General features: G+C 40.7%; 5 gene segments (V, D, J or C); 2 read left to right on the plus strand and 3 right to left on the minus strand.

The window, feature by feature from the left end:
- Positions 1-4,406: 4,406 nt before the first annotated feature.
- On the minus strand, positions 4,407-6,539 carry LOC139215769 (Ig kappa-b4 chain C region-like). The segment is given in 3 exon segments: positions 4,407-4,899; positions 6,140-6,215; positions 6,489-6,539. Coding segments are annotated over 3 exon segments (453 nt in total).
- Positions 6,540-8,539: 2,000 nt separating this feature from the next.
- Positions 8,540-10,672, minus strand: LOC139215770 (Ig kappa-b4 chain C region-like). The segment is given in 3 exon segments: positions 8,540-9,032; positions 9,894-9,969; positions 10,622-10,672. Coding segments are annotated over 3 exon segments (453 nt in total).
- On the plus strand, positions 10,663-11,321 carry LOC139215771 (Ig kappa chain V region K16-167-like). The segment is given in 2 exon segments: positions 10,663-10,891; positions 10,999-11,321. Coding segments are annotated over 2 exon segments (375 nt in total).
- A 1,414-nt stretch (positions 11,322-12,735) lies between these two features.
- Positions 12,736-13,221, plus strand: LOC139215772 (immunoglobulin kappa variable 4-1-like). The segment is given in 2 exon segments: positions 12,736-12,784; positions 12,878-13,221. Coding segments are annotated over 2 exon segments (393 nt in total).
- A 3,644-nt stretch (positions 13,222-16,865) lies between these two features.
- LOC139215773 (Ig kappa-b4 chain C region-like) lies at positions 16,866-19,558 on the minus strand. The segment is given in 3 exon segments: positions 16,866-17,347; positions 18,212-18,287; positions 19,523-19,558. Coding segments are annotated over 3 exon segments (438 nt in total).
- Positions 19,559-20,035: the final 477 nt, after the last annotated feature.

The following is a 20,035-nucleotide window of genomic DNA, read 5'->3' on the forward strand; positions in this document are numbered from 1 at the left end:
AATTGTTTCCCAGCAAAAATGTAAAATTTAATAAAATTGGCATTAAACCACTTTTAATCAATACTCTGATAAACTGATTGCTTCATTCGTAATGATCATCATCAGAGTAATCCATGTCCCTGTTGGGGTCAGTGGGAGCATTTCCATAGAGAGCCACTTTGCATCAGCAGCACCATGCTCCACTGCTCTGGGAGAGTTTATAGTCCTGAGAGTTGAACACTGGATGACTGACAGCCGTCCTTCACAACAACAGAAGCCACAGAAATCCTCCTCATCACAAACATGACTCTGACCTCCGTCCTCATCTGGACTCTCCTCTGCTTTACTCACGGTGAGGAAAATCATCTTTCTGTGATGTGAAAATCATTTGTTGTGTGAGTTTCAGCTCACCATCTCATGTCCTGTGCTTCTTCTCTTTCCTCAGGCTCTGTTGGACAAAATGTTGTCTTGACTCAGCCAGCAGCCAAAGCAGTCCAGCTGGGTCAAACTGTTTCTATTGACTGTAAAGCCAGTCCAAAAGTTGCTCACTACACTGGCTCACAGTATCACCTGGCCTGGTACCATCAGAAAACTGGAGAAACTCCTAAAGCTCTGATCTACTTAACATCGGAAAGATTTTCAGGAGTTTCATCCAGATTTAGTGGAAGTGGAGCAGGGAATGGAGTTGACTTCACTCTGACCATCAGTGGATTACAGACTGAAGATGCAGGAGTTTACTACTGTCAGAGTCTACACTACATCAACAGTCAGCTTGTGTTCACACAGTGAAAAAGCGTCGTACAAAAACCTCCCTCAGTCAGACAGAACAGAAACTGAACTGACTGCTGCAGCTGGTGCAGAGACTGATACAGTTCACTGAGAACACACACACACACACTCACACAAAGTTAAATCCACTAGAGCAGAACCAATTAATGAAACAAAACTCTTCATAATTTCTTAGAATTTGTAGAAAACAGTTTTCCAGCTGATCACAGTATCATGAGTTCTTCCTCCAAGTTGGTCAATAGCTGCAGAACCAGAAAATCACCTTGTCACTATGTTCTTTATAGTTCCTGCTGCCTGCAGACTCTCAGTACACGTCTGTTGACCCAGACTGACACGTAGAAATGTGACTATATAGGACAGAGTATGTACTTAAAATCAATCATTGGGAGGAATTAGCTAACAGTAAAGTTTCTTTTCATTGAAAACTTCCTAACAAATTATAAATATACAATTAGAATATAATATTCTTGGTTAATGGATATATTAACATGATGTTAGTTTATTGTAGGTTCAAACAAATCTCTGCTAAAATAGCCTGAATATGAGTAGAAATACTTCAGTTTTATCATCTACAGAAACACACTGAGTTCTACCAGACATACAGTGAATTATTTGACTGTAATTAATCCTAATTTACCTGCTTTAGTGGTACAATACATAAGATTGAGCCAGAGTTTTAGTTTAGAGCATTAAAAAATGGACTAAATACATAAAACGAATGTGAAGAAATAACAGTACTGATGTCATGTTAAAGGTATCTGTACATAGATATCAGCTGAAGTACCTAAGAAGCTGGCCCAGGCCTGTATTGTCTCATAATCCCACCTTGTATCTGAGGGGTGACAGCAAGTCACTGTAGCGTCTGCTCTCAGACCAACAGGAGAGGAGGAGGAAGTAGCGTTGCCCCATCCAGCAGATAACCAACACCTAACACAGCATCTTTGGTGCAACAAATGACGACACAAACTGTGCCGGAAACATTCCAGAGCAGCGGCTTTGAAATGATCACTGATGCATCATCCAGCCAGACGAGACTTGGCAGCAGGTATCGTTTCAAATATGATCAGAGGCTTTTGAAATGAAGCGTGGGGGGCAGATTAAGAGCAGGGGACCTGCCAATCACTGCCCGTGGCGCTGGATGGCCACCGGTGAGACCAAATGCTGCAGCGGGTGGTGCGACTGTGGTGCCAGAGGAGACGGAGGAGAATCACCAGGATAAGAGCTGAGCCAACCCAGCTGCAACCAGGGCCTGCAGTCATGAGGAGGTGGAGCTGACAAGATGGGACTCAGACTGGACGAGTGAGGGGAAATCAGAGTATCCTTGTGCCCACATGTTTATAGAGAGCTGGCTGCATCTCAGTGTCCAGGATCAAGTTGTTGTGGACCAGCAGACTGAGCTGGACCTTTAAACCCAGACTGGGCTGAGCTCCGCACAACACTGATCTGTACAAAGCTTCTTGGGGCATTAAGAAAAGGTATAAGAGATTTGGAATGGGATGTTTAATGTTCTCTCTTTGTAAAGTGAGGAGCAGCAGAGAGGAGGTGTAAAGGAGGCTCCTTGGCTTTAAAATCAAGACACTTGGAATCAGTCTCTCCATGCAAAACACTGCTGGTTAATATGGAAACTCTCTACAAAATGTTTGATGAATACTCAGTGGGAGCATTTCCATAGAGAGCCACTTTGCATCAGCAGCACCATGCTCCACTGCTCTGGGAGAGTTTATAGTCCTGAGAGTTGAACACTGGATGACTGACAGCCGTCCTTCACAACAACAGAAGCCACAGAAATCCTCCTCATCACAAACATGACTCTGACCTCCGTCCTCATCTGGACTCTCCTCTGCTGCTGCTTCACAGGTAAAGTCCAGAGCATCAGACTCCTCTCCTCCATCAACATCCGTCCCTCTGAAATGAAGCCGACTAAACCATGACGCTGCTTTATGTTTCTGTCTCTGTGCCCTCAGAGTCCAGAGGTCAGGTCACAGTGACTCAGCCTGGAGCAGTGAGATCTGCTGTGGGAGGCTCCGTCACCATCAGCTGTAAGATCAGTCAGAAAGTTTATAGTGGGAACCTTTTAGCCTGGTACCAACAGAGAGATGGAGAAACTCCTAAACTGCTCATTTACTACGCTAGCAGTCGAGCATCAGGAACTCCAGGTCGTTTTACAGGCAGTGGATCAAACTCTGACTTCACTCTGACCATCAGTGGAGTCCAGACTGAAGATGCAGCAGTTTACTACTGTCAGAGTGTACACTACATCAACAGTCAGGATGTGTTCACACAGTGAAAAAGCGTCGTACAAAAACCTCCCTCAGTCAGACAGAACAGAAACTGAACTGACTGCTGCAGCTGGAAGCTACACACACACACACACACACACACACACACACATACACACACACACACACACACACACACACACAAACCTGTACTGAGGACTCTCATTAACATAATCCATTCTCCAAGCCTTTATCTTAACAGTTTGATCAAGCAGATTGAACGTTTCCCCACTGTTGCTTTAAGAACCAATGAACATGGATCAAAACAAGTTCAATGACAAAAAACAGTTTTGGTGTAAATCAATATTCCAGAATGTAGATGCTGAGACTGACCTATACTGATACCACACCTGTATGATATCAGGTGTTGGATCAATACAGTCTTTGCTTCATTGTAACACACATAAATAAAATATTTAACACATTTAGGTACAAATATTTAATAATCCTAACGTTTAATGTTTGATTTTAAAATCCCAGAAACATAATTTTTCTGAACTCAGAGCAGAAAAATAACAGAATAATCAGCTCTTCAAACTTAAATTAGTTTCATATTGATGTAAATTGAATCTTGTCATTAATACATTTTATTCAACTCAGTTTGAGTGGCTTGTTGATTAGATAACCTTTAGAAACTGTATTATACAGCAGAATTCAGTACAGATAAGGACAGTGAGCTTTATTTCCTGATAGAATTGCTACATAACATTTTCAAAGTCTTAATTTTTCTTGGATAAATTCTTTGGATTAAATAAACCAACTGATTTAATTTAAGATAGCAACACATGAAGTATTGATTAACATTCATGGACACAGCTGATTTGCTGAATAAGTCTTTATTGTTTTAACACACACAGAATGTCAGCATGACTGTAAAGCAATAAAACAAGACAATATGTTGATTCTGCTGACAGACAGCAAATAAATGTCATATACTCATTTATATAAAGTGCTTTGGTGAAATTACACTGACTGGTTTCATTGTTATTGAGTTTAAAATCTCAAATTAGATTCATGTTATCACTTTATGCAGATGATACTCTGCTTCCTGTAAATAATCATTATTATCTAGACTTTTCTAATTCAGGTCTTCAGAATAATTCCTTGGTACAATTAAACAACACATGAACATTAGGCATTAGTTATGACAGAGAGCTTTGTGATTTACTACTGAAATGGTCTTAACCACATGTGTTCTTACCAACATTATTTAATGTAGATAAAACTGGAACAACAACAGTAGCTTAATTATTAAAATCTTTAAAAAGTAATCTGGAAAATGTGCATTATTTTTGTTAATCTGGTTCTAATACATAATATGTGTCACAGAATGGAAATAAAGAGAAATTTCAATGCCGCTTTTATAACATACATGATAAAATCTTTATTGTTTTAAAATGTTGAAACCAGCCGCCAACATGGTAACGTTGAAATGAGTCATAAGAGAAAGAGAGAATCAGAGAGAGGGAAGTCAGACTGAGAGCAGTAGCAGAGTAAAACCAGTAGCAGAGTCCCAGTGGGTCAGCTCAGGACTGGGGACACTGGTTCCTCATCAGTGTCTCTGAGACTGGAGACTGGGAGCCCTGGGTGGCCTCACAGGTCACAGAGCCCACCTTCTTCCACTGGTCAGCAGGGAGCCTCAGGGTGCTGCTCCAGCTGTAGCGGCCGTCCTTCTCCAGCACCCCGGGGCTCCTGCTCTCCTCCCAGCTGAAGCTGCTGCTGCCGTCCACCTTCCAGGCCAGACTCCAGCCTGAGGGGAAGCCCTTGTTGGCCAGACACATCAGCGTGGCCTTCCCCTTCTCCAGCTCCTCACCGGAGGGGGGCAGCACCGTCAGGGTGGGACGGACATCACCTAGGAGACACCAATCAGCTTAGAGGACGGGGACCACACAGCTGTCAATCAACCACCAGACACTTGGACACCTTCACGATGTGAGAGAGCTGATTTTGTCCTTTAAGGAGTTTCTGTCAGGTGCTTTTTCTGCTCCACCAGTCACTCACTCACTCACACATTGTTTCACTTCCCTTTAAGAAGCCTCTCATGCACATCAGCACAGAGAGAATCATCATCCAGAGTGACAAGAAATATATCAAACTACACTGGAAATAAAATATCAGCTACTGTCCTCATTTAAACACGTTCTCATTAAAATCATCCACATCATCAATTATACATTACCTTAAAGGATTTAATGAAAATGTTAAAAGCACAGAGAATTAACTGACCACAATCAAATCAAATACGATTTCAGACATCATTACCAAACTGTTCAAGAGATTTTCACAGTTTCAAACTAAACATGGCACAATGAAGACATCTGAGATTTTGCACATTTCCAGATACCCATTTTTTATCTTCATTCTGTTCAAGTTTACACGTAGAACATGAATTTCAATTCATTGTAACAACAGTTATATTTTCTTGTGGAAACACAACACATATAACTGTTGTTATAACTAATCCTGGTGAATATTTTTACAGTTAGATTAACATTTTACTTTTGCTTCAAGCTGTTTAAATTTGAGTTTGACAGGAATATTTAAAGAAACGTTTAGTGAAGCTTCTCTGAGTTAGCCTTCATGATGAAGGAGCAGAAAGAAAAACATGTACATTAAAAGACTTACACACTGAACAAGCTGATTTATCTGCCTCAACATTTGAAAAATTATTCTAAAGCAGGATAAAGTATTTAGTTTTAGTGCAGAAACTTACTTCCAATATCCAGTCTGGTTCCTCCACCAAAAGTCCACCACAGTGATACAAACTCATTGAGCCGCCGTACAAAAACCTCTCAGTGTAAAGAGTCACGGCTCTCTGACTTTGTCTGAACTAAACCTACAAACCTGCACGATGCAACTTTACCATTAAAGTTGGAAATAATGATTTATCCTCTGGCTTAATTTAAATCTGTTGCAATTAGTTTTTTAGATCTCTTTTGACAAAGCTAACTTTGTCTTTTAGTGCAAAATATTTGTGCAAAAATTATTCATCAAAGAGGAAAATCAACTATTTCTCGTGCCACACTGAATATGAAGGAAATAACAAGAAAAATAATTCCTGAAATAATAGAAATCTGGAACATTTGACTTACTTCCAATATCCAGTCTGGTTCCTCCACCAAAAGTCAACCACAGTGATACAAACTCATTGAGCCGCCGTACAAAAACCTCTCAGTGTAAAGAGTCACGGCTCTCTGACTCTGACACAAACTCTACAGAAATAGTCTCTGATTATAAAATCTTTTCAGCTAAAATGAAAATGGACAATAAAACGGAGGAACATATTCACACAACGAATAATTTTATTTGATATAAATACATTTGAAAAGGAATTTATTGATTTTTATGCAATTTATTCAAATAAAACAGTCTAAAAAATTGTCTCCAAGCAAAAATTTAAAAATTAAATGAAATTAGTATCAAACAATTTTTAATCAATACTCTGATGAACTGATTGATCCATTCGTAATGATCATCATCAGAGTAATCCATGTCCCTGTTGGGGTCAGTGGGAGCATTTCCATAGAGAGCCACTTTGCATCAGCAGCACCATGCTCCACTGCTCTGGGAGAGTTTATAGTCCTGAGAGTTGAACACTGGATGACTGACAGCCGTCCTTCACAACAACAGAAGCCACAGAAATCCTCCTCATCACAAACATGACTCTGACCTCCGTCCTCATCTGGACTCTCCTCTGCTGCTGCTTCACAGGTAAAGTCCAGAGCATCAGACTCCTCTCCTCCATCAACATCCGTCCCTCTGAAATGAAGCCGACTAAACCATGACGCTGCTTTATGTTTCTGTCTCTGTGCCCTCAGAGTCCAGAGGTCAGGTCACAGTGACTCAGCCTGGAGCAGTGAGATCTGCTGTGGGAGGCTCCGTCACCATCAGCTGTAAGATCAGTCAGAAAGTTTATAGTGGGAACCTTTTAGCCTGGTACCAACAGAGAGATGGAGAAACTCCTAAACTGCTCATTTACTACGCTAGCAGTCGAGCATCAGGAACTCCAGGTCGTTTTACAGGCAGTGGATCAAACTCTGACTTCACTCTGACCATCAGTGGAGTCCAGACTGAAGATGCAGCAGTTTACTACTGTCAGAGTGTACACTACATCAACAGTCAGGATGTGTTCACACAGTGAAAAAGCGTCGTACAAAAACCTCCCTCAGTCAGACAGAACAGAAACTGAACTGACTGCTGCAGCTGGAAGCTACACACACACACACACACACACACACACACACATACACACACACACACACACACACACACACACAAACCTGTACTGAGGACTCTCATTAACATAATCCATTCTCCAAGCCTTTATCTTAACAGTTTGATCAAGCAGATTGAACGTTTCCCCACTGTTGCTTTAAGAACCAATGAACATGGATCAAAACAAGTTCAATGACAAAAAACAGTTTTGGTGTAAATCAATATTCCAGAATGTAGATGCTGAGACTGACCTATACTGATACCACACCTGTATGATATCAGGTGTTGGATCAATACAGTCTTTGCTTCATTGTAACACACATAAATAAAATATTTAACACATTTAGGTACAAATATTTAATAATCCTAACGTTTAATGTTTGATTTTAAAATCCCAGAAACATAATTTTTCTGAACTCAGAGCAGAAAAATAACAGAATAATCAGCTCTTCAAACTTAAATTAGTTTCATATTGATGTAAATTGAATCTTGTCATTAATACATTTTATTCAACTCAGTTTGAGTGGCTTGTTGATTAGATAACCTTTAGAAACTGTATTATACAGCAGAATTCAGTACAGATAAGGACAGTGAGCTTTATTTCCTGATAGAATTGCTACATAACATTTTCAAAGTCTTAATTTTTCTTGGATAAATTCTTTGGATTAAATAAACCAACTGATTTAATTTAAGATAGCAACACATGAAGTATTGATTAACATTCATGGACACAGCTGATTTGCTGAATAAGTCTTTATTGTTTTAACACACACAGAATGTCAGCATGACTGTAAAGCAATAAAACAAGACAATATGTTGATTCTGCTGACAGACAGCAAATAAATGTCATATACTCATTTATATAAAGTGCTTTGGTGAAATTACACTGACTGGTTTCATTGTTATTGAGTTTAAAATCTCAAATTAGATTCATGTTATCACTTTATGCAGATGATACTCTGCTTCCTGTAAATAATCATTATTATCTAGACTTTTCTAATTCAGGTCTTCAGAATAATTCCTTGGTACAATTAAACAACACATGAACATTAGGCATTAGTTATGACAGAGAGCTTTGTGATTTACTACTGAAATGGTCTTAACCACATGTGTTCTTACCAACATTATTTAATGTAGATAAAACTGGAACAACAACAGTAGCTTAATTATTAAAATCTTTAAAAAGTAATCTGGAAAATGTGCATTATTTTTGTTAATCTGGTTCTAATACATAATATGTGTCACAGAATGGAAATAAAGAGAAATTTCAATGCCGCTTTTATAACATACATGATAAAATCTTTATTGTTTTAAAATGTTGAAACCAGCCGCCAACATGGTAACGTTGAAATGAGTCATAAGAGAAAGAGAGAATCAGAGAGAGGGAAGTCAGACTGAGAGCAGTAGCAGAGTAAAACCAGTAGCAGAGTCCCAGTGGGTCAGCTCAGGACTGGGGACACTGGTTCCTCATCAGTGTCTCTGAGACTGGAGACTGGGAGCCCTGGGTGGCCTCACAGGTCACAGAGCCCACCTTCTTCCACTGGTCAGCAGGGAGCCTCAGGGTGCTGCTCCAGCTGTAGCGGCCGTCCTTCTCCAGCACCCCGGGGCTCCTGCTCTCCTCCCAGCTGAAGCTGCTGCTGCCGTCCACCTTCCAGGCCAGACTCCAGCCTGAGGGGAAGCCCTTGTTGGCCAGACACATCAGCGTGGCCTTCCCCTTCTCCAGCTCCTCACCGGAGGGGGGCAGCACCGTCAGGGTGGGACGGACATCACCTAGGAGACACCAATCAGCTTAGAGGACGGGGACCACACAGCTGTCAATCAACCACCAGACACTTGGACACCTTCACGATGTGAGAGAGCTGATTTTGTCCTTTAAGGAGTTTCTGTCAGGTGCTTTTTCTGCTCCACCAGTCACTCACTCACTCACACATTGTTTCACTTCCCTTTAAGAAGCCTCTCATGCACATCAGCACAGAGAGAATCATCATCCAGAGTGACAAGAAATATATCAAACTACACTGGAAATAAAATATCAGCTACTGTCCTCATTTAAACACGTTCTCATTAAAATCATCCACATCATCAATTATACATTACCTTAAAGGATTTAATGAAAATGTTAAAAGCACAGAGAATTAACTGACCACAATCAAATCAAATACGATTTCAGACATCATTACCAAACTGTTCAAGAGATTTTCACAGTTTCAAACTAAACATGGCACAATGAAGACATCTGAGATTTTGCACATTTCCAGATACCCATTTTTTATCTTCATTCTGTTCAAGTTTACACGTAGAACATGAATTTCAATTCATTGTAACAACAGTTATATTTTCTTGTGGAAACACAACACATATAACTGTTGTTATAACTAATCCTGGTGAATATTTTTACAGTTAGATTAACATTTTACTTTTGCTTCAAGCTGTTTAAATTTGAGTTTGACAGGAATATTTAAAGAAACGTTTAGTGAAGCTTCTCTGAGTTAGCCTTCATGATGAAGGAGCAGAAAGAAAAACATGTACATTAAAAGACTTACACACTGAACAAGCTGATTTATCTGCCTCAACATTTGAAAAATTATTCTAAAGCAGGATAAAGTATTTAGTTTTAGTGCAGAAACTTACTTCCAATATCCAGTCTGGTTCCTCCACCGAACGTGTACCACAGTGATACAAACTCATTGAGCCGCCGTACAAAAACCTCTCAGTGTAAAGAGTCACGGCTCTCTGACTTTGTCTGAACTAAACCTACAAACCTGCACGATGCAACTTTACCATTAAAGTTGGAAATAATGATTTATCCTCTGGCTTAATTTAAATCTGTTGCAATTAGTTTTTTAGATCTCTTTTGACAAAGCTAACTTTGTCTTTTAGTGCAAAATATTTGTGCAAAAATTATTCATCAAAGAGGAAAATCAACTATTTCTCGTGCCACACTGAATATGAAGGAAATAACAAGAAAAATAATTCCTGAAATAATAGAAATCTGGAACATTTGACTTACTTCCAATATCCAGTCTGGTTCCTCCACCAAAAGTCAACCACAGTGATACAAACTCATTGAGCCGCCGTACAAAAACCTCTCAGTGTAAAGAGTCACGGCTCTCTGACTCTGACACAAACTCTACAGAAATAGTCTCTGATTATAAAATCTTTTCAGCTAAAATGAAAATGGACAATAAAACGGAGGAACATATTCACACAACGAATAATTTTATTTGATATAAATACATTTGAAAAGGAATTTATTGATTTTTATGCAATTTATTCAAATAAAACAGTCTAAAAAATTGTCTCCAAGCAAAAATTTAAAAATTAAATGAAATTAGTATCAAACAATTTTTAATCAATACTCTGATGAACTGATTGATCCATTCGTAATGATCATCATCAGAGTAATCCATGTCCCTGTTGGGGTCAGTGGGAGCATTTCCATAGAGAGCCACTTTGCATCAGCAGCACCATGCTCCACTGCTCTGGGAGAGTTTATAGTCCTGAGAGTTGAACACTGGATGACTGACAGCCGTCCTTCACAACAACAGAAGCCACAGAAATCCTCCTCATCACAAACATGACTCTGACCTCCGTCCTCATCTGGACTCTCCTCTGCTGCTGCTTCACAGGTAAAGTCCAGAGCATCAGACTCCTCTCCTCCATCAACATCCGTCCCTCTGAAATGAAGCCGACTAAACCGTGACGCTGCTTTATGTTTCTGTCTCTGTGTCCTCAGAGTCCAGAGGTCAGGTCACAGTGACTCAGCCTGGAGCAGTGAGCTCTGCTGTGGGAGGCTCCGTCACCATCAGCTGTAAGATCAGTCAGAAAGTTTATAGTGGGAACCTTTTAGCCTGGTACCAACAGAGAGATGGAGAAACTCCTAAACTGCTCATTTACTACGCTAGCACTCGAGAATCAGGAACTCCAGATCGTTTTACAGGCAGTGGATCAAACTCTGACTTCACTCTGACCATCAGTGGAGTCCAGACTGAAGATGCAGCAGTTTACTACTGTCAGAGTTTTCATGTTATCAACAGTCAGCATGTGTTCACACAGTGAAAAAGCGTCGTACAAAAACCTCCCTCAGTCAGACAGAACAGAAACTGAACTGACTGCTGCAGCTGGAAGCTACACACACACACACACACACACACACACACACACACACTCTCTAACTCAAGTATATAAAAGCATCATACACCTCATGTCCTCTCTCTGTAAAAACACATTCCCATAAAGATCTCTTTTCATGTCCATTAACCCCTTGGCTGCCTGGATTAGTAGATGGATCAGAGTTTCAAACATCAGATCAGAGTCACAGTGGGTAAAGTAGAGTGGCCTGAAACTGTACTCAAGAAAACACACTGAAGTGGAATAAACATTAAAGTTGTCACCAACATAACCACATGAATTTGAGTACAAAAGCATCTGTGGGACAAAAAAGAGTAAATGTGAAAGAGTAATTATGAGGAGTGTCAACATTCAGTGTGTTTAGTGGAACTGACTGGCTGAATCCACAATGCAGACACAGAACACGATTGGTTTGAAGACAATTAGATTGAATAGAAACACAAAAAGTGGAGCGAAAATGAGGAAGGGACCAGGGGAAGCAGGCTGGAGGTGCAGGTAGCAGGGCTGGAAGGGACACCAGGGTAGCTGACGGGAGAGGGAGACAAAACCGGAGCAGAGACGAGGAACAAGAATATCAATAGTAGTGAGGAACGGCTGGACTGAGAGCCTGAAGTGCACCATCGGAAACGGACAATCTGGCGGTGAGGGAATGAACAGAGCTGGATTAAATAGACAGGGAAGGCGTGGGCAGCCTGATTGCCGATCGGGAACAGGTGTGTGATGTTTGCAGGTGTGTGGGTGGAATGACGTGAGTAACCTCCTCGACTCTGCTCCGGTTCCAGATAGAGGGAGACAAACACACATGAGGGAAAAGGACAGGGAAAGATAACAGGATCCTAACACAGTGTCCTTAAACTTTGATAATTCCAGTATAGATGTCTCAGGTCCCAGTTCCCATCACAGACACCCACAGATCAGGTGTGAACCCACCACATCCAGGTCTGTCCAGTCACATGGAGACAGTGAAATTACACAAGAGGCCAAATCTGTCTGTAGTCTGACTGAGAATGTCTGATATCAGACGTGTCGTTTCTCGTTTGTTTGCTCATGAAAACACCACAATACAATTATTCCCCTTCTTTTAGCCCATATCATGATCAGGAATTAGAGCAGGTTTCCTGGTTACTTATTCTTCCCTCTCAAATGGACAGAATGCAAATGTGTGTTGCACAAAAGTCCCTGTTGGGGTCAGTGGGAGCATTTCCATAGAGAGCCACTTTGCATCAGCAGCACCATGCTCCACTGCTCTGGGAGAGTTTATAGTCCTGAGAGTTGAACACTGGATGACTGACAGCCGTCCTTCACAACAACAGAAGCCACAGAAATCCTCCTCATCACAAACATGACTCTGACCTCCGTCCTCATCTGGACTCTCCTCTGCTTTACTCACGGTGAGGAAAATCATCTTTCTGTGATGTGAAAATCATTTGTTGTTTGAGTTTCAGCTCACCATCTCATGTCCTGTGCTTCTTCTCTTTCCTCAGGCTCTGTTGGACAAAATGTTGTCTTGACTCAGCCAGCAGCCAAAGCAGTCCAGCTGGGTCAAACTGTTTCTATTGACTGTAAAGCCAGTCCAAAAGTTGCTCACTACTCTGGCTCACAGTATTTCCTGGCCTGGTACCATCAGAAAACTGGAGAAACTCCTAAAGCTCTGATCTACAGAACATCGGACAGATTGTCAGGAGTTTCATCCAGATTTAGTGGAAGTGGAGCAGGGAATGGAGTTGACTTCACTCTGACCATCAGTGGATTACAGGCTGAAGATGCAGGAGTTTACTACTGTCAGAGTTATCACAGCATCAACAGTCAGAATGTGTTCACACAGTGAAAAAGCGTCGTACAAAAACCTCCCTCAGTCAGACAGAACAGAAACTGAACTGACTGCTGCAGCTGGTGCAGAGACTGATACAGTTCACTGAGAACACACACACACTCACACAAAGTTAAATCCACTAGAGCAGAACCAATTAATGAAACAAAACTCTTCATAATTTCTTAGAATTTGTAGAAAACAGTTTTCCAGCTGATCACAGTATCATCAGTTCTTCCTCCAAGTTGGTCAATAGCTGCAGAACCAGAAAATCACCTTGTCACTATGTTCTTTATAGTTCCTGCTGCCTGCAGACTCTCAGTACACGTCTGTTGACCCAGACTGACACGTAGAAATGTGACTATATAGGACAGAGTATGTACTTAAAATCAATCATTGGGAGGAATTAGCTAACAGTAAAGTTTCTTTTCATTGAAAACTTCCTAACAAATTATAAATATACAATTAGAATATAATATTCTTGGTTAATGGATATATTAACATGATGTTAGTTTATTGTAGGTTCAAACAAATCTCTGCTAAAATAGCCTGAATATGAGTAGAAATACTGCAGTTTTATCATCAACAGAAACACACTGAGTTCTACCAGACATAAAGTGAATTATTTGACTGTAATTAATCCTAATTTACCTGCTTTAGTGGTACAATACATAAGATTGAGCCAGAGTTTTAGTTTAGAGCATTAAAAAATGGACTAAATACATAAAACGAATGTGAAGAAATAACAGTACTGATGTCATGTTAAAGGTATCTGTACATAGATATCAGCTGAAGTACCTAAGAAGCTGGCCCAGGCCTGTATTGTCTCATAATCCCACTTTGTATCTGAGGGGTGACAGCAAGTCACTGTAGCGTCTGCTCTCAGACCAACAGGAGAGGAGGAGGAAGTAGCGTTGCCCCATCCAGCAGATAACCAACACCTAACACAGCATCTTTGGTGCAACAAATGACGACACAAACTGTGCCGGAAACATTCCAGAGCAGCGGCTTTGAAATGATCACTGATGCATCATCCAGCCAGACGAGACTTGGCAGCAGGTATCGTTTCAAATATGATCAGAGGCTTTTGAAATGAAGCGTGGGGGGCAGATTAAGAGCAGGGGACCTGCCAATCACTGCCCGTGGCGCTGGATGGCCACCGGTGAGACCAAATGCTGCAGCGGGTGGTGCGACTGTGGTGCCAGAGGAGACGGAGGAGAATCACCAGGATAAGAGCTGAGCCAACCCAGCTGCAACCAGGGCCTGCAGTCATGAGGAGGTGGAGCTGACAAGATGGGACTCAGACTGGACGAGTGAGGGGAAATCAGAGTATCCTTGTGCCCACATGTTTATAGAGAGCTGGCTGCATCTCAGTGTCCAGGATCAAGTTGTTGTGGACCAGCAGACTGAGCTGGACCTTTAAACCCAGACTGGGCTGAGCTCCGCACAACACTGATCTGTACAAAGCTTCTTGGGGCATTAAGAAAAGGTATAAGAGATTTGGAATGGGATGTTTAATGTTCTCTCTTTGTAAAGTGAGGAGCAGCAGAGAGGAGGTGGAAAGGAGGCTCCTTGGCTTTAAAATCAAGACACTTGGAATCAGTCTCTCCATGCAAAACACTGCTGGTTAATATGGAAACTCTCTACGAAATGTTTGATGAATACTCAGTGGGAGCATTTCCATAGAGAGCCACTTTGCATCAGCAGCACCATGCTCCACTGCTCTGGGAGAGTTTATAGTCCTGAGAGTTGAACACTGGATGACTGACAGCCGTCCTTCACAACAACAGAAGCCACAGAAATCCTCCTCATCACAAACATGACTCTGACCTCCGTCCTCATCTGGACTCTCCTCTGCTGCTGCTTCACAGGTAAAGTCCAGAGCATCAGACTCCTCTCCTCTACCAACATCCGTCCCTCTGAAATGAAGCCGACTAAACCGTGACGCTGCTTTATGTTTCTGTCTCTGTGTCCTCAGAGTCCAGAGGTCAGGTCACAGTGACTCAGCCTGGAGCAGTGAGATCTGCTGTGGGAGGCTCCGTCACCATCAGCTGTAAGACCAGTCAGGATGTTTATATCTATAACAGCAATCACCTTTTAGCCTGGTACCAACAGAGAGATGGAGAAACTCCTAAACTGCTCATTTACTACACTAGCACTCGAGCATCAGGAACTCCAGATCGTTTTACAGGCAGTGGATCAAACTCTGACTTCACTCTGACCATCAGTGGAGTCCAGACTGAAGATGCAGCAGTTTACTACTGTCAGAGTCGACACAGCATCAACAGTCAGGCTGTGTTCACACAGTGAAAAAGCGTCGTACAAAAACCTCCCTCAGTCAGACAGAACAGAAACTGAACTGACTGCTGCAGCTGGAAGCTACACACACACACACACACACACACACACACACACACACACACACACACAAACTTGTATTGAGGACTCTCATTAACATAATCCATTCTCCAAGCCTTTATCTTAACAGTTTGATCAAGCAGATTGAACGTTTCCCCACTGTTGCTTTAACAACCAATGAACATGGATCAAAACAAGTTCAATGACAAAAACCAGTTTTGGTGTAAATCAATATTCCAGAATGTAGATGCTGAGACTGACCTATACTGATACCACACCTGTATGATATAAGGTTTAGAACAATACAGTCTTTGTTTCACTGTAACACACAGCAATAAAATATTTAACACATTTACTTAAAAATATTTAATAATCCTAACGTTTAATGTTTGATTTTAAAATCCCAGAAACATAATTTTTTTGAACTCAGAGCAGAAAAATAACAGCATAATCAGCTCTTCAAACATAAATTAGTTTCATATTGATGTAAATTGAATCTTGTCATTAATACATTTTATTCAACTCAAACACTTTAGTGGCTTGTTGATTAGATAACCTTTAGAAACTGTATTATACAGCAGAATTCACTACAGATTAGGACACTGAGCTTTTTTTCCTGATAGAATTGCTACATAACATTTTCAAAGTCTTAATTTTTCTTGGATAAATTCTTTGGATTAAATAAATCCACTGATTTAATTTAAGATAGCAACACATGAAGTATTGATTAACATCCATGGACACAGCTGATTTGCTGAATAAGTCTTTATTGTTTTAACACACACAGAATGTCAGCATGACTGTAAAGCAATAAAACAAGACAATATGTTGATTCTGCTGACAGACAGCAAATAAATGTCATATACTCATTTATATAAAGTGCTTTGGTGAAATTACACTGACTGGTTTCATTGTCATTGAGTTTAAAATCTCAAATTAGATTCATGTTATCACTTTATGCAGATGATACTCTGCTTTCTGTAAATAATCATTATTATCTAGACTTTTCTAATTCAGATCTTCAGAATAATTCCTTGGTACAATTAAACAACACATGAACATTAGGCATTAGTTATGACAGAGAGCTTTGTGATTTACTACTGAAATGGTCTTACCACATGTGTTCTTACCAACATTATTTAATTTAGATAAAACTGGAACAACAACAGTAGATTATCCACAGTCTTAAAATCTTTAAATAGTAATCTGGAAAATGTGCATTATTTTTGTTAATCTGGTTCTAATACATAATATGTGTCAAAGAATGGAAATAAAGAGACATTTCAATGCCACTTTTATAACATACATGATAAAATCTTTATTGTTTTAAAATGTTTAAACCAGCCGCCAACATGGTAACGTTGAAATGAGTCATAAGAGAAAGAGAGAATCAGAGAGAGGGAAGTCAGACTGAGAGCAGTAGCAGAGTAAAACCAGTAGCAGAGTCCCAGTGGGTCAGCTCAGGACTGGGGACACTGGTTCCTCATCAGTGTCTCTGAGACTGGAGACTGGGAGCCCTGGGTGGCCTCACAGGTCACAGAGCCCACCTTCTTCCACTGGTCAGCAGGGAGCCTCAGGGTGCTGCTCCAGCTGTAGCGGCCGTCCTTCTCCAGCACCCCGGGGCTCCTGCTCTCCTCCCAGCTGAAGCTGCTGCTGCCGTCCACCTTCCAGGCCAGACTCCAGCCTGAGGGGAAGCCCTTGTTGGCCAGACACATCAGCGTGGCCTTCCCCTTCTCCAGCTCCTCACCGGAGGGGGGCAGCACCGTCAGGGTGGGACGGACATCACCTAGGAGACACCAATCAGCTTAGAGGACGGGGACCACACAGCTGTCAATCAACCACCAGACACTTGGACACCTTCAGGATGTGAGAGCTGATTTTGTCCTTTAAGGAGTTTCTGTCAGGTGCTTTTTCTGCTCCACCAGTCACTCACTCACTCACACATTGTTTCACTTCCCTTTAAGAAGCCTCTCATGCACATCAGCACAGAGACAATCATCATCCAGAGTGACAAGAAATATATCAAACTACACTGGAAATAAAATATCAGCTACTGTCCTCATTTAAACACGTTCTCATTAAAATCATCCACATCATCAATTATACATTACCTTAAAGGATTTAATGAAAATGTTAAAAGCACAGAACATTAACTGACCACAATCAAATGCTCTTCATGTGGATTTCAGTCATAAGTATTGAACTGTTCAAGAGATTTTCACAGTTTCAAACTAAACATGGCACAATGAAGACATCTGAGATTTTGCACATTTCCAGATACCCATTTTTTATCTTCATTCTGTTCAAGTTTACACGTAGAACATGAATTTCAATTCATTGTAACAACAGTTATATTTTCTTGTGGAAACACAACACATATAACTGTTGTTATAACTAATCCTGGTGAATATTTTTACAGTTAGATTAACATTTTACTTTTGTTTCAAGCTGTTTAAATTTGAGCTTGACAGGAATATTTAAAGAAACGTTTAGTGAAGCTTCTCTGAGTTAGCCTTCATGATGAAGGAGCAGAAAGAAAAACATGTACATTTAAAGTTTTAGACACTGAACAAGCTGATTTATCTGCCTCAACATTTGAAAAATTATTCTAAAGCAGGATATAGTATTTAGTTTTAGTGCAGAAACTTACTTCCAAATTCCAGTCTGGTTCCTCCACCAAAAGTCCACCACAGTGATACAAACTCATTGAGCCGCCGTACAAAAACCTCTCAGTGTAAAGAGTCACGGCTCTCTGACTTTGTCTGAACTAAACCTACAAACCTGCACGATGCAACTTTACCATTAAAGTTGGAAATAACGATTTAACCTCAGGCTTAAGTTAAATCCATTGCAATTAGTTTTTTAGATCTCTTCTGCCAAAGCTAACTTTGTCTTTTAGTGCAAAATATTTGTGCAAAAATTATTCATCAAAGAGGAAAATCAACTATTTCTTGTGCCACACTGAATATGAAGGAAATAACAAGAAAAATAATTCCTGAAATAACAGAAATCTGAAACATTTGACTTACTTCCAATATCCAGTCTGGTTCCTCCACCAAAAGTCCACCACAGTGATACAAACTCATTGAGCCGCCGTACAAAAACCTCTCAGTGTAAAGAGTCACGGCTCTCTGACTCTGACACAAACTCTACAGAAATAGTCTCTGATTATAAAATCTTTTCAGCTAAAATGAAAAAAGACAATAAAACGGAGGAACATATTTACAGAATGAATAATTTTATTTGATATAAATACATTTGAAAAGGAATTTATTGATTTTTATGCAATTTATTTAAATAAAACATGACAGTCTAAAAAATTGTCTCCCAGCAAAAATGTAAAATTTAAAAAAATTGGTATTAAACAATTTTTAATCAATACTCTGATAAACTGATTGATCCATTCGTAATGATCATCATCAGAGTAATCCATGTCCCTGTTGGGGTCAGTGGGAGCATTTCCATAGAGAGCCACTTTGCATCAGCAGCACCATGCTCCACTGCTCTGGGAGAGTTTATAGTCCTGAGAGTTGAACACTGGATGACTGACAGCCGTCCTTCACAACAACAGAAGCCACAGAAATCCTCCTCATCACAAACATGACTCTGACCTCCGTCCTCATCTGGACTCTCCTCTGCTGCTGCTTCACAGGTAAAGTCCAGAGCATCAGACTCCTCTCCTCCATCAACATCCGTCTCTCTGAAATGAAGCCGACTAAACCGTGACGCTGCTTTATGTTTCTGTCTCTGTGTCCTCAGAGTCCAGAGGTCAGGTCACAGTGACTCAGCCTGGAGCAGTGAGCTCTGCTGTGGGAGGCTCCGTCACCATCAGCTGTAAGACCAGTCAGAATGTTTATAGTACGAGCTATTTAGCCTGGTACCAACAGAGAGATGGAGAAACTTCTAAACTGCTCATTAAGTACACTAGCACTCGAGCATCAGGAACTCCAGATCGTTTTACAGGCAGTGGATCAAACTCTGACTTCACTCTGACCATCAGTGGAGTCCAGACTGAAGATGCAGCAGTTTACTACTGTCAGAGTCTACACTACATCAACAGTCAGTGGGTGTTCACACAGTGAAAAAGCGTCGTACAAAAACCTCCCTCAGTCAGACAGAACAGAAACTGAACTGACTGCTGCAGCTGGAAGCTACACACACACACACACACACACACACACACACACACACACACACACACACACACACACACTCTAACTCAAGTATATAAAAGCATCATACACCTCATGTCCTCTCTCTGTAAAAACACATTCCCATAAAGATCTCTTTTCATGTCCATTAACCCCTTGGCTGCCTGGATTAGTAGATGGATCAGAGTTTCAAACATCAGATCAGAGTCACAGTGGGTAAAGTAGAGTGGCCTGAAACTGTACTCAAGAAAACACACTGAAGTGGAATAAACATTAAAGTTGTCACCAACATAACCACATGGATTTGAGTACAAAAGCATCTG

Source organism: Pempheris klunzingeri, chromosome 16 (assembly GCF_042242105.1).
Source record: "Pempheris klunzingeri isolate RE-2024b chromosome 16, fPemKlu1.hap1, whole genome shotgun sequence".
Lineage (NCBI taxonomy): Eukaryota > Metazoa > Chordata > Actinopteri > Acropomatiformes > Pempheridae > Pempheris > Pempheris klunzingeri.